At 31.9% G+C, this 13,323-nt stretch overlaps 1 protein-coding gene across 1 annotated transcript in view; it reads right to left on the bottom strand.

The window, feature by feature from the left end:
* The window catches only part of LOC107362041 (uncharacterized), a 52,903-nt gene extending 41,417 nt beyond the window's left edge, over positions 1 to 11,486 (bottom strand). The window contains exon 1 of the mRNA XM_015929035.3: positions 9,078 to 11,486. Coding sequence (XP_015784521.2) covers positions 9,078 to 10,880 — 1,803 coding nt within the window. The 5' untranslated portion in view covers positions 10,881 to 11,486. The remainder of the gene's footprint in view (positions 1 to 9,077) is intronic.
* Between the last annotated feature and the right edge of the window lie 1,837 nt (positions 11,487 to 13,323).

Below are 13,323 nucleotides of genomic sequence, written 5' to 3'. Positions count from 1 at the left end.
AAAGCCAAAAACAAAAAGCAACATCGATGAGAAACACTATCATCAACCCTTGCAACATGAAGCAAGTGTAGTTTACGAAAGAAAAGACATTTTCCTTCTGTTCGACATCAACTTGACTTGCATCATTATCTTGACAATAGACATCAATTGTCATCTTGAATATTTACTCTTCATTGTTCCTGCAAGAAAGTAAACTGAAAGACCAGACCAACAAACCTCAATTCAAGATGAAATTCAGATTTATCCAAACTTCAATCTTCTATTTACATGGAATCACTTTAAAGTGTAAACCAACAAAAGAGTAAACTCAACCTTACCATTCAACTGTCTACTTGAATAGCATTTCCATCACGTCAACTCTTCGTCAACCTTCATTAACAATTTTACCTTTGAAAATATCCAAACAAGAAAAGGTCAAACAAGAAGATAATTATGATCGAGAGTTGATTAATTTAAAAAGTTGACTTCAACTTTTTTTGTTCGCTCTTCGACTAACGATCAATATCCATTTTAAAAGCGAACCAAATAAAAGGAAAAACTTGTTCAATCTATTTTCTCACCTTTATTGCCATTTTGGTATGAAAATCGTTCAAGTGAAGACCATTTAACATTAACATAATCTATTGTCGAGATGTTGATACATAATATTGTGATGAAAGTTTCATCTGATGAAGTGCAAGATTCACTTTTGCTTGACAATAATTTATCAATAAAAAGGTTGCCCATGAAAACAGTGATTTTGTTTCAAGGCAGAATATTTCATTTCAACATTTCCTTTCTTTTTACATTCGCCAATGAGGAAAAGTGTAAAGCAAACTCATTAATCAAATATTGACTCAACGATATATTGTATTTAAACGAAGTACAATGGTCAGTGAAAGTCTAAGTACAGTTGATTAACAATGGAACCAATGATAAAAGGTTGCAAAATGTTTACAGAAAATCAGTTTTTACCATTTCTTTACCAAAAATCATCAAAACAGTAGCCAACAATTTCCATATTTCATTTGGATACAAGTTTATTGCCTTATAAATGTAATCATATTCAAGACCCAAGACATCGAGATCACCAATAAAAGCAACTATCAAGAGTAGGTCAAGACTGTGAGAAGAAAATCTTTGCGAACTTTTTGTTTTTCATAAAAATTTTCTTCGAAATTCTTTTTCTTTTCTGTCAAAAGCTATTTTCAGCATAATCGTTTCAAGGGTAATCATGGATGATGCTGATGATGAAAATGCATCTTCTTCTTTATGCAACTCGACTTTGGTTTTGTTACCTTTGAACAACTGATTAGTCCATGAAAAGGTTAAGAAGCGAAAATTTGCAATAAAAGTATAATTATTTACCTGAGCTTAATAATGCAAGGAAATGTTAACAGGTAGACTTTGTACATGACAAGGTAATGGTTCATTTTTATCATGAAACTCAGTGTTTACGAAGCGATAATTTATTAACATCAGGTTTAAAGACGATGATTAAGGTTGCAAAAAAGATGAACAAAATGGATTCAACAGAAGAGAGAAAAAAATTTGCGAAAAAAAAGTTTCACTTAATATCTCATGCACTTTAAATCTGGTTCATGTTAGCAGATGGATTTCACTCCCAGTCAACTGGGAGTTGATGACAAAGCAACTAATTGTTATGAATTTAAAGTTGAAATGAAAACTTGAAAATTGAAAGTAAAAATTGAATTTCAAAGTCAATTTAAAAGTAAATTTAAAAAATTGATTTTTTCCCTTTTCAATTGTTCTATTTCCTTCAGCAAATGATTAAATGCTCTTCAACTAGTTACATTCAACATTCATGATCTTGATTGGAATATGAATTTTCTCCAAATTTATCATGCAACAGAAATGGCGTCAATATTCAGGCTCATGTTTATGCATATTCTCGATTCTGCTCAATCGAGTTCACCTGAATATTTACCTTTAAATTAAAGAGTGAAATGACATGTTGAAGAAGATAGAAAAAGATGTTTCTATTGATGACTTTTTTCTCTTCTTCCAGTCACAGTTTTTGCAATTGGATATTGAATTATGAATTGAAGTTTGCTTGTTTTTTGGCCTGAAATTGAAACTGAATCTTGTCAGGTATCAAATGATACAAACATATAAATGCATTTCAAAACTAATTTGATGCAAAATTGAACTCATCTGCATTTTGACTGTCAACTTTCAATTTGCTCTTTGATTAACTTTTCAATGTAAACTTGAAATGAATATTTATTCAATAGTCATGATGATTAGTTTTTTTTGTTCAATCACAAAGACTCTTTCCTTTCATCAGACTTCACTCATTGAAATGGCTCATAATGATTAGAAATTGGAAAGAAATGAAGGTTGGAGAAAAAAGAAGAAAAAAATTCTTTTCTTTCTCGTTCATTGTAAACATCTTTTGGTTGAGTTTTTTGGGTGAAAACAATCATGTAATGTAATGTCAAACTTGACGGTTAATTTTCTTTTCAGGGAAAAGTTGAAAGGAAAATTGAGAGAGAAAAAGTGGCGAGAAAAAGGTTCAACTCGAAAAAGGTGAAAAAAGGTAAAGTTGCATTTTTTTACTTCTCTAGTTTGTCGGTGAAATTGCAATAAATCAAACCTCTAATTTACAGGTGAGTTGCAACTGGTCAAATTGGATCCAGAATCTGGAAAAGTTGGAAGCTCAAAAAATGATTGAAAATGTTTCATTAGAGTTTTAAATGTCATCAAAGTTGGCTCGAAATTTCAAGTTGAAATATCAATAATAATTGATTCCAGTAAAGGTTGACATTTAATTGGATAAGCAAGTTTTTGCCCTTTTGAGCGACTCGATTGCTTTGCAAGAAGTTGAGAGAAACTCGAGGAAAACATGTTTCCAGAATTTCTAAGATAGATACATTCTGAGAATTGACCAGAATTGTTGTTGACAACAAAAGACAAGAATAGTATTTTGTAAAGAGTTGGTTAAGAGAGAAAGAAAAGTAAACTCGAAAACGTTGGTTTTACAAGATTGCAACGGAAGATGAAGATGATGATGAGGAGGAGATAAGAGAATGTTTGAAATTGAAAAGGAAAGAGTAAAATGAAGGATGACAAGAAAGTATTTGGTCAAGAAGAGGGAACGAGATGACAAAGGAATGATGATAAATATGCTGAGAACCTGTGATGTGTATTTATCATCATTTTTTTTGCTCTTCTTCTGCTTCTTCTCTCTACTTGTAATGGTCACCTAAATAACCTGGAAAACAACATCTTTTTTTGCTCTTCATTTTTATTCCCTCTTTTTGTTCGTCTGCCTTTTATCAGGATACTTCTTGTTGAACATGATGATAAATAAATTTAATTCATTTCCAAATGATTTTCTGTATTATTCTGTAAAACTGGTAACATGCACTGGGAGGGATTATTGGCATCACTTGGTGTAGTTACATCAACATTTTGTGTCATGAAAGTTTACCATTTCAATTGTATTTGATTATTTGAAGGAAACTCAAAGCTTTCCCAGAATCCAATCAATATTGACAGACGATGGAATCGAGTCATTTTAATAAACGTAATAAAAGTGAGAAAAATTTCCCTTCGAAAGGATTAAACACTCGAAGTCAATCTCGATTCAGTCATTTTCATGTAAATCGATTGGATTCTTGCATAGAAAATGACTTTGAAAGATTGCCTCGACCAATCGATTCTTCATTTACAAACCATTTCATTCTTGGACTCGACAAGTTTATCAATTGATATTGACTTCTGTCATCAATTGTTTTATGAAAGGAAAGTGTTTTCAGATGAATCTAGATCAGGTAATCAAGCAGGTCAGTTGACAAGTTTGATACTTTTGATACTTTAGTTGTTCTCAATGAATAGAAGCATTGTTTTGGTGAACAATCAGATCAATGTATTAGTCGAGAAAACACAAAGTAAATAACGAATAAAAGGTGAATAAGAAAATCGATCAAATTGCTATTTCGTTGCCATAAATTGAGACGTTATTTGAATGTTAAACAAGATTGAAATTGAACCATAAACAGTGAAGACTCGAAGCAAACACAAACTCAGTTAACAGTTGGATTGATCAAACAAGAGAAGTGAAAAAATTGATTTAAATCAATGATCTCTTTCAGCCAAAAGGTGTTGCTCAAAAGATGCAACAATTATCAAGCTAAAGATGAAACAACATCTAAACTCGAACAATCAACTGTTCGTCATTCAGATAAATGTTCACACTGAAGCTGACCAAATATCGATAACCATTGGCCATAAAAAAATAACTCGCAAAATGGAGAAAAAATAAGTTCTTCACATGAAAAGCAAACCAAAAAATGGACTAAAAATCGATAATTTTTACCTCTATTTTTACTCGATTAATATACTGATGAAATGCTAATTACAAAGCATTTGATTGACAAAAGGCTGTTACTTGATCAATGGCCAGTTTGACAAGTTAAACGTAATCAATCGCTTTACTTGCCAATAAATTGAACCTCAATATTGGCCGAGTTAAAGTGAAAATTGAACAAAATCATTCATCAATTGACACAACTTTTGTTCATTTCTAGCGCTTCTTCCATTCACTCACAGTTTCAACATGAAACTGGTTAAAATGAATTTGCAGATGAAAACCAGACTCTTTTAGTAAATTTTTTTACTTGAAATATTGCTTCTTCTCTTGACCTTTTCAAGTTGATCAATTTTTCATTTTTATACTTTTACCAGAAAGACAGCATTGTAATAACAATCTTGACGTTTAATTTATGATTGACCATCAATGCAACATTATCCTTCATTACTGACCCAAAAGGTTAACCCACATTTTGAATAGCGACTGAAGTTTAATCTTTGAAAATTACATTTCATTGGTTCGCTTTCACCTCAATCATGATTGAATGTTTAAACAAAATCAATAACCTTTTCAAATGAGACAAAACAAGGTTGAAGTAAAAGTTAATCAACTCATTTGTTTCCCAGGTTGGATTAAATAGTGTCTGTAAATGTTGATTAAGATGAGACCTTTTTTTGATTCCCTTTCAGTTGTAAGCATTTTGTCTTGCTCTTTACTTTTCAACCTTTGGTTTTACAAGTTATTTTAGTCACAAAACAGTTCAAACTTTGCTCTTCAACTAATTACAATCTCAGATAACCTTGTTAACCCATTAGTTAATTATAGCCACCATTTGTGTATAAAAAAAGGATGCAAAAGAGGGAATCCAAGATTGTTGGAAAAGGCGAAATAAGTAAACATCAATTTTCAAAATGAAATAACATTAATAGAAGATGAAGAGAGAAAGTTTTTACCTGAGAAAAGGAGGAAAAAAAGTAAAGTTTAGATTGACTTGCAACTGTCAACTGGCCAAGGTAAAGGTTGTCACTGCAAACAAGAACAACATTGAAAGAGTTGACATTATGTTGATTTGGGTGAATCTTTTACCTCATGTAAAAGGTGGAACACAAAGAGAGAAGAAGGAAAAAAAAGTTCTGGTAAAAGGTAAGATGAGATGTTTTCTTCGAACATCTTTTTTCTTCTCTTCTTCTTCTTGCTACTTTACTGGCTAAAAATGAAATAAAAATAGTGATTCATTCATTATTCTGGACATGGAAACATTAATAGGTTTGTTGGGTCAAGTTAACAAGATAAGGTAGATAAAAGTAGAACCCTTTTTTTTACTGCTGTTCATTACAATATTATACAGGATTGGAATGTAAGATGAAAATGATGAAAAGGAAGAAACTGTTTTTTCTCCTTTTCTGAGTTTTTCGTCAATCTCGAGTCTTCTCTCAATCCTTGATTCTGTCTTTTTTCATCGATCAATTGACTTGTTAAATGAGTGGATTCAGGTTTTTATTCATCTCTATTAACAATCCCATTATCATTTGTGCATCAACATTTACTTTTTTTGTCCTTTTACCTTTTAATGTTCATCTTGGTGAAGAGGTTTGAAGGCGCAAAATCTGTCCCCATCATGATGATATTAATGAGAGAATCACAATTTTCTGTCTCTACATTTACTCTGTAAATTGTGGCCAATCATCCAGGCAATCAGTTAATGATATTACTCTGTCATTATCGACTTGCTATCCATGATTAGCAACTACTTGATCAGACAAACAAGGCTAATCATCGCTTCGAATTTCAATCAGTCAAATTGATCAGCTTCGACCAATGTTGACAAAATGAAACTTGAAAATCATTTTTCGTTTTTTACTTTCAACTTGAATAATGAAGTTTGGAGGAGAACCGGAAAATGAATCAAAATTTCAAAGTTGTCCATTTATTGGTTGATATTTGGTTGCTTTTCATGATTATTATTTTTCTTGTTTTCCGATAATTTATCTTGTATTGTAGACTCAAATTGCTGTAATTGAATTGAATAAACATTTCATTGTATGTTTATTTAGTCAGCTTCAATGAAATGCTAATCAGAAAGAGTGAGAAAAGGTGAAAATAAAGTGTTGAAAGAGTTGGAATGGATGGAAAGGATTGAAAGTGAAACGTTAAAATAAACAAACAGAGAATCATTTGGATAATTATAATTTATTTTTAATTGATTCAGTGAGATAATGTTGGCTGTGCTGCAGGGAAACGAAAAGTAAATTAATCATTTGAATGGATTTTTTTCTCATCAAATTATCATTCCATGAATTTCATATTTTAAAATGTTTACCAATTGTTGTATCATCAATTGATGAAACATAAAATCGACTGATTCAACTGACGCATTCATCAATGATGAAAATCATGCAATTTCAAGATGATCAAATAACAAAGTGGTAATAGGAATGGTAAGTAAAACAGACTTATCTTTAACAAGTAACCGTAATAATGATAGCAACAATCACAGAAATAAATTGATGTTTTAAATTGATTTTAACCTTTTACTTTCGCCATTCACTCTGTTCATGAAAACTCCGTGATCAATGAAGATTATGAAATTTTGAATCTGAAAAAGTCGTTAGGTAATTCAATTTATTCCGATAAATAGTCTGGATTTTTCAAAAAATCGATTATGTTCATATTTTTTATTCGATTTTCCTTTTTCTGGTATCTTTCGGTTGAGATCCTCGATTAATAGTGAATGATGCGATGATTATGATCGACCAATCGATCAATCTATGAGAATCGATCTTTAAATCTCTTGTGATCGACCTTAGGCTAGGTTAGGTTAAGTTAGGTTAGGAACCTTATTAATTATTTAAACCTTATTTGTGCGTTTAAATCGATTCAATAAGTGAATGTAATCGATTCACTTTCTGCGATAATCGATTCTTAAAACATTTTTGATTTGGTTCCATTCAATTTTTGTTTGCACGAGACGATTCCAGAAGACGTTGCCTGAAATTGTCAAGGACTTTGAAGTTGATTACTCTAACAAGACATTCAATGATCTTTTTTTCTAATTCATCGGTCTTTCATGGTCATCCAATCAATATGAAAAACAAAAAGCACTTAAAAATCGAATCTCTTTTTTTTGTATCAAATTATTCCTCCCTGTTATTTCTTGAATTTTCATCCAATTCTTTCCACTTATTTTGTCCACTTTCAATGTGTTTTTCAAAATTTCAACAAATTTATACTTGATTTACTTTCAATAACAAAAAATATCAATGAAACGCTTAAACTGTTTCTGGGAGTTTTTTTTCACTCCCAGTTAGTGTTTACTATTGCAAGTAAAATTTTGCTGAAAATTAATAAAATTGTTGAAACCAATCAATTTTTACTAGCAATAAAAGTCTGTCAGGTTTAAGTTTTTTATTGATAACTAAAAGTGTCTCTCCTTTGTTGAAACCTTGGACAAGATTGATAACATTTACAGGTAAACTTGCAAGTTGAACATTTGACCAATAAAAGTAAAAAATGTTTGATCTTTAAACTGGACAACAATTTGCTACAATTACTTGAACCATTTGTTGACCAAAAGATCATTAATAATGTAAAGTCATCATGTTTTACTGTAACCTGTTCATCGTGATTAATGATTGAGCTGATTTAATTAACTTTCAAAGTATTCACTTGCGCCCAACATTGAGTCAAAGCTCAACATTGAGTCTGCAAAAAAAAGGTGTTCAGATTAATCAGTCTAAATAAGTGTAAAAATTCATCAAAATTTTTACTCAAATTTCGATATTAAAATGAGAAATGTGAAAACGAGTAAAGTTTATCATTATCTTTAACTAGACGTAAACTATTGAAGCTGCCGAGTGAAATAATTATCATCATCATCAACATCATGGGTAAACAGTTTTCATCAGTTTGAGTTATTATGATCATTCCAAGTGAATTACAGCTTTCATGAATTGAAGTCACGAAATGATAATGCATTATATTCATTATATTCATTCCAATTCTTTCAACCTGTCTTTTTGAATCAACATTTTCGTTCACCTTTCATGAAAAAGCAAAAAAAAACAAGTTTTACAGTAAAATTTATTCTCATCATTCCCAGTGTTGTCTGTCTAAATTTCAATCAAATTTTTATAAATGATGTTTCAATTCAATCAGGCAAAGTGATGAGGAAAGAGATAAATGAAAATTCATAATTTTCTTTTCTTTTCTTTCTCTTTTTTTCTCCTTCTCTTTTAAATTCACCTTCAACTTCCTGAAAGTTTATTACATGAACAATTCAACATTTTCTTCCCTGCATTTACCTGTCTATTTTTACCTTTTGCATTCTTCTGTCAATAAATGGAGGTAAATGTAAGAGTCCAAATCCCCGAACATTCAGAACAAAATCATGTTTTACTTTTATTCGTTTCTTTTTTTACCTTCACCTTAACAGTTTTAGGCTGTAGATTTGTTGATATTATTGGTTGGTACAGAAGCAAATAACGTATAATCAGGTTATATTCAGTAAAACAGAATGAAAATATGATTTTCGTTGTAAGCAAAAGAGAATTTTTTTCTCTCTTCTTTATACATTTTCCTCCATCCATCTGAAATTTCACCTTGAATCTCTTGGAAACATGATGTTCATGTGGAGCATGCAAAACAGAAGTAAAAGATTGCGAGTAAATTTTCACCTTCAAGAGCTGAATCATGATTTAGGAATAAAAATTTTTTGCCTTTTTTTTGGTTTACATGAAATGGTCGTAATGATTGTTGGACTTACCTCGTTGAATCCAAGTAGGAATGCGTCTGCAAGCTTGGAGTGAATTGTTTTGTAATCAAATGTATCAACAATGTAACGTTGTTTGATTGTTTCACAGATAATCCGATGTGACCAGTGAATATAAGGTCGACCAAGGATAAAGTATTCCTTGAGGAAGGGATTTAGTTTGGCTTTAATAGCTGGCCAAATGGAGTTTGATTCAAATTGATGTAATGATGATAAGAGATTATTGTCTTCTTTAACATTGGAACAAGTTTCATTATTTTTATCACTTGAATCATTTTCACTTTCACAAGTTGACTGTTTACGGTCAGAGTCATGTTTGTTGTTGTTTCCAGTTTCATCTCCATTACCAATTAAATCAATCAATTCTTCTTCTCGTAATCCATATCGTGTTCCAGATAAATAAGTTAATAGACGATCAATGGTTGAACAAGGGAAGCTTTTTTGTAGCTCATCCACAGTCTTTTCAATTAGCTCATCAATGGTGATGGGAATGTCAGTCATCTTTAGGTTGACTTCAGTCGTTTGGCTGGTGGAGTCTGTTGCATGGCTGGACCCACTTGAAGGAGTCACTTCTTGTCCTGGAAGGTTGCTTGGTCTGGTTGAGGGTTCACTTGAGTTTGGGGTACAAATCAATGGGACTAGTAAAGTGTCGGTCAACAGTGATACATATAGCGGTGTGACTGGATTTGTTTTTACGATTGCATTGAAACGCTCACTTAGAAGGTGCCAAACCTTTTCTGGTAACAGTGTTTCATTTGGCTTGGACGAGGGTTGATCCAGAGTATCACTTTGTTGGTCAACGATGGATGTGTAACCTCTAAGACGACACAGAATCATTGAGAGTATCTTTGCTGTCGACTCTAATGGTGTCAATTTGATTACATTATCACTTGGGATTCGTGATTTAAGTAGACTCACAACAGCATCCGACTCTTCGGTTACAGAGCAAATTAAGTGGACAGAGGGAGGTAAAGTCCATGGTAGCCAACCGAGAATGGTTGATGTTTGAAGTGACTTGAGTAAGTGTAGATCGTCCAAAACAATGACTAGATCGTTGGTTGGACAAGTTGTCTCAATTTGCTTAAGCAAATCATGGAACCACAGGGAGAGTGAGGATAACTCGTAGACAATGTCGGTTCGCATTTCGAACCCATAGACAAGGGTAATGTCAATGCAAAGTGATCTGATTAGTTCTGAAGTGTACGATGAAGATGGACTTTGTCCAATATGTCGAACCACTTTAATAACCTGAGAGTCTGCAGATAGCCACTCGGAGCAATAAGTGTAAACCTGGCTGAGCAAGCTTGACTTGCCTACTCCTGCAGGTCCAACAACAATAATGGGTCGATGTCGTTGTCCAGTCAAGACTGACTTTTCCTGTGAAGCAGTTTTCATTAGTAGTCTAATTGTTTCCAAAGGTGAACAAGGGTCAGTGTAGCATGATGAGCCAGAAGCAATGGAATGTGCAATCGATATTGATGAGGAAGATGATGATGATCCAGGTGCAACTGGTGTTGATGAAGAAGACTGTATATTGGCATCAGCAGGTCTACTTGCAACTATTGGTTCACCTGCATTTTGCCTTTCAGATGAAACTGAATCTTGACCCAAAATGGACATTAATTTTCGAGTGTTGCACATGCATGAATGAGATTCACGAATAATTTCCGGTATAAATTCAAAATGATTATTTGACTTGTTGACAGCTTCTTCAATGGAATCAGCCAGGGATTGGGAAAGTTGAGATGTGATCAAATCGACGCTTTCACGTCTCAAGTTGGATGCTGATTCAGACATTGTTGCTGTAAATTGAATCAAAGGTAATCAAATGATGAAACAAGAATGAATGGAAAATTTCCTAAATCAAAAACTAAAAGCAATTGATTCAACAAACACTGTTGCGTGATACTGAAAAGGCTGCCAATAGCCAATGGAAAGAGAATGGATTGATGATTAAATTGAATAATATTGACTGGGAGTTAGAAACTGGGATTTTATAATAACAACAAAAGACTACCAATTTTTAAACAATGAATATGTAGACATGTAACAAGTGATGAATAACAAAGAGTGAACTTTCACTTAACAATCAACAGTCACATTCGGATGAGTAAATTACTAATGGAAATGAGGCCAAAACACTAAACATTAAACACGAAGCCAACTTATATGAATGTTGAAGACACAAGACACGGATATGAAATGAACAACAGAAAAGGAAACTAAAGTCTTTCTAAGTTTTGCTTTCAATTTACTGGGAATTTCAAATGGAAATCACAAAATGAAATTTGGATTCTTTAATTATTAAACTATGAATTTATGCGATGAACTTGGTAAAAGTGAGAAAGTTTTACTTGTCACTATAAATAATGAGTTATCATGACTTGTTTGACTTGACATCAACTGGGTAAAAGAGGGAATTGAGATGAAAGTGAATAAGGAATGTTTAGTTTAATCAAAATGAAGATGCGCACAAAAATATCTTTCCAGTTTAGATGAGAAAGAGAAGAAAGGAGAAAGAATCTTCGCTTTCTTTTCTGTTCTTTTATGGATAACAAACTCGATTTTACTCGAAACCATAAATCGATATAAAACGAGCAAACTTGTTCAGCAAGGCTAAATAGGCTTGTACAGCTGTGCAATCTTCTCATTCTGTTGCTTTCGTTTACTTCTTCATTTGAACCAGCATTTCATGATACAACTTGGTGCTTCCATCTGTTGCTACTCATTGATGGTGAGAATTTTGTAAAACACGAAGTGTTTTTTTAGTTCAATTTTTTGCCCTTTTGTATTCTTTTCTGATTGATTTGCTTCGTTCATTTTCTTTCGACAGAATTTCTGAAATGATTCAGTTCCAAGAATAATCGATTTACAAAATGTATGTTCGCGAAAAGTTTTCCTGATTATTGCGTGACTTTCCTCTAGAAATAAAAGACTCATGATATGTAAAAAAAATTTTGCCCAGCTTTTCGTTTAGTTTTGTATTATAATAATCAGGTGAGTTTGAATTGTAGCTATCTTTTTCTGTATAATAAGAATGAGCAAATCTGCAAGAAATTGCATTAAATACATAATAAAACATAACATGAATGAAAACCTGGACAATTTCTAATTTCCATTGAGTAATGATAATGTAAAAAACTTCAAACAATAGAGTTGAGTTAGACAGGAGTAACGAAGCCATTTAATAGGACAGTGTTTGAACAGCTAATGAGTTTTAAACGAGCAAATCATAACAAGTTTAATTTCTTTTATCCCGAGTGCTAAAATTCATTCGATTGTGACTCGATCTAAGCGGATTAACCATATAACTATTAATTATTTAAAATCGAAAAAGTCACTTGTAAAAAACGACATCTTGGTACCTTTGATAAATATTTATAGCTTCACAAAGCTCTTAATAGACAAGTATATCTCAATTTAAAGATAAGAATCACTTCGGATTCCATAATGAATTGGTTTAGGTATGTACAGTACAGTTATGAAACAGTTACTGCGTGGCTTATTGGCATTTAGCGTAAGTACATTTTATCACAAATTATGCAATTAGCCAAAATGAACGAATGACCCAAAAATTTATTATTAAAATAAATTTACATTTAGTTTAATCGTTTAATGGTTCTCTTGATTGGCCACAGCGACGGAAAATATGTACGGGTCTAGCGAGATCACATGATCATGAAATTTTAACCGTAAATTGATTTACAGATGCAACATCTAGGTTTCCGCATTCAATATAGTTTCACTGTAATAACAGTTTGATAGGTTAAATGTTGCCATCATCGAGTTGAAAGTTCACAAGTTAACTTTAATATTTCCCTTTACGCATTTTTTGGTATTTATATGACTAATTACCTTAATCAAAGCCAGCATTATCATTTAAATTTTAACCATTTACAATCGATCAATTGTACCTTACATCGAACTAATTTTTTTGTAATCAATCCTTGATAAATATTCAAATATAACACTCAGAGATAACATAGAACAGTATTTTTTAGTGTTCAAGATCTTTTTTCTAATGATAGTGTTCCAGCAAATTTCATCGACTGAGTAGAAATAAGTATTAAATAATTTATTAAGATACGATTTCTGCCTTTAAACTGGGTTTAATTTAAAAGCATTATTCAAAATCATCAGAAGAAAAGCAATGTACAAAAGAATAAAAGAATTAGGAAAATCTTGTGTTTTGCCCTCTAATTTCCTAATTGAGTTTGTTCAGTTAGGTTTTCAATAATTT

The sequence above is a fragment of the Tetranychus urticae genome, chromosome 1 (genome assembly GCF_039701765.1).
Source record: "Tetranychus urticae isolate SD_2017Ah chromosome 1, NJAU_TeUrti_SD_1.0, whole genome shotgun sequence".
Classification (NCBI taxonomy): domain Eukaryota; kingdom Metazoa; phylum Arthropoda; class Arachnida; order Trombidiformes; family Tetranychidae; genus Tetranychus; species Tetranychus urticae.
Note: the sequence above shows the minus strand (reverse complement) of the source record. Positions and strands in the feature narration are given on the sequence as shown.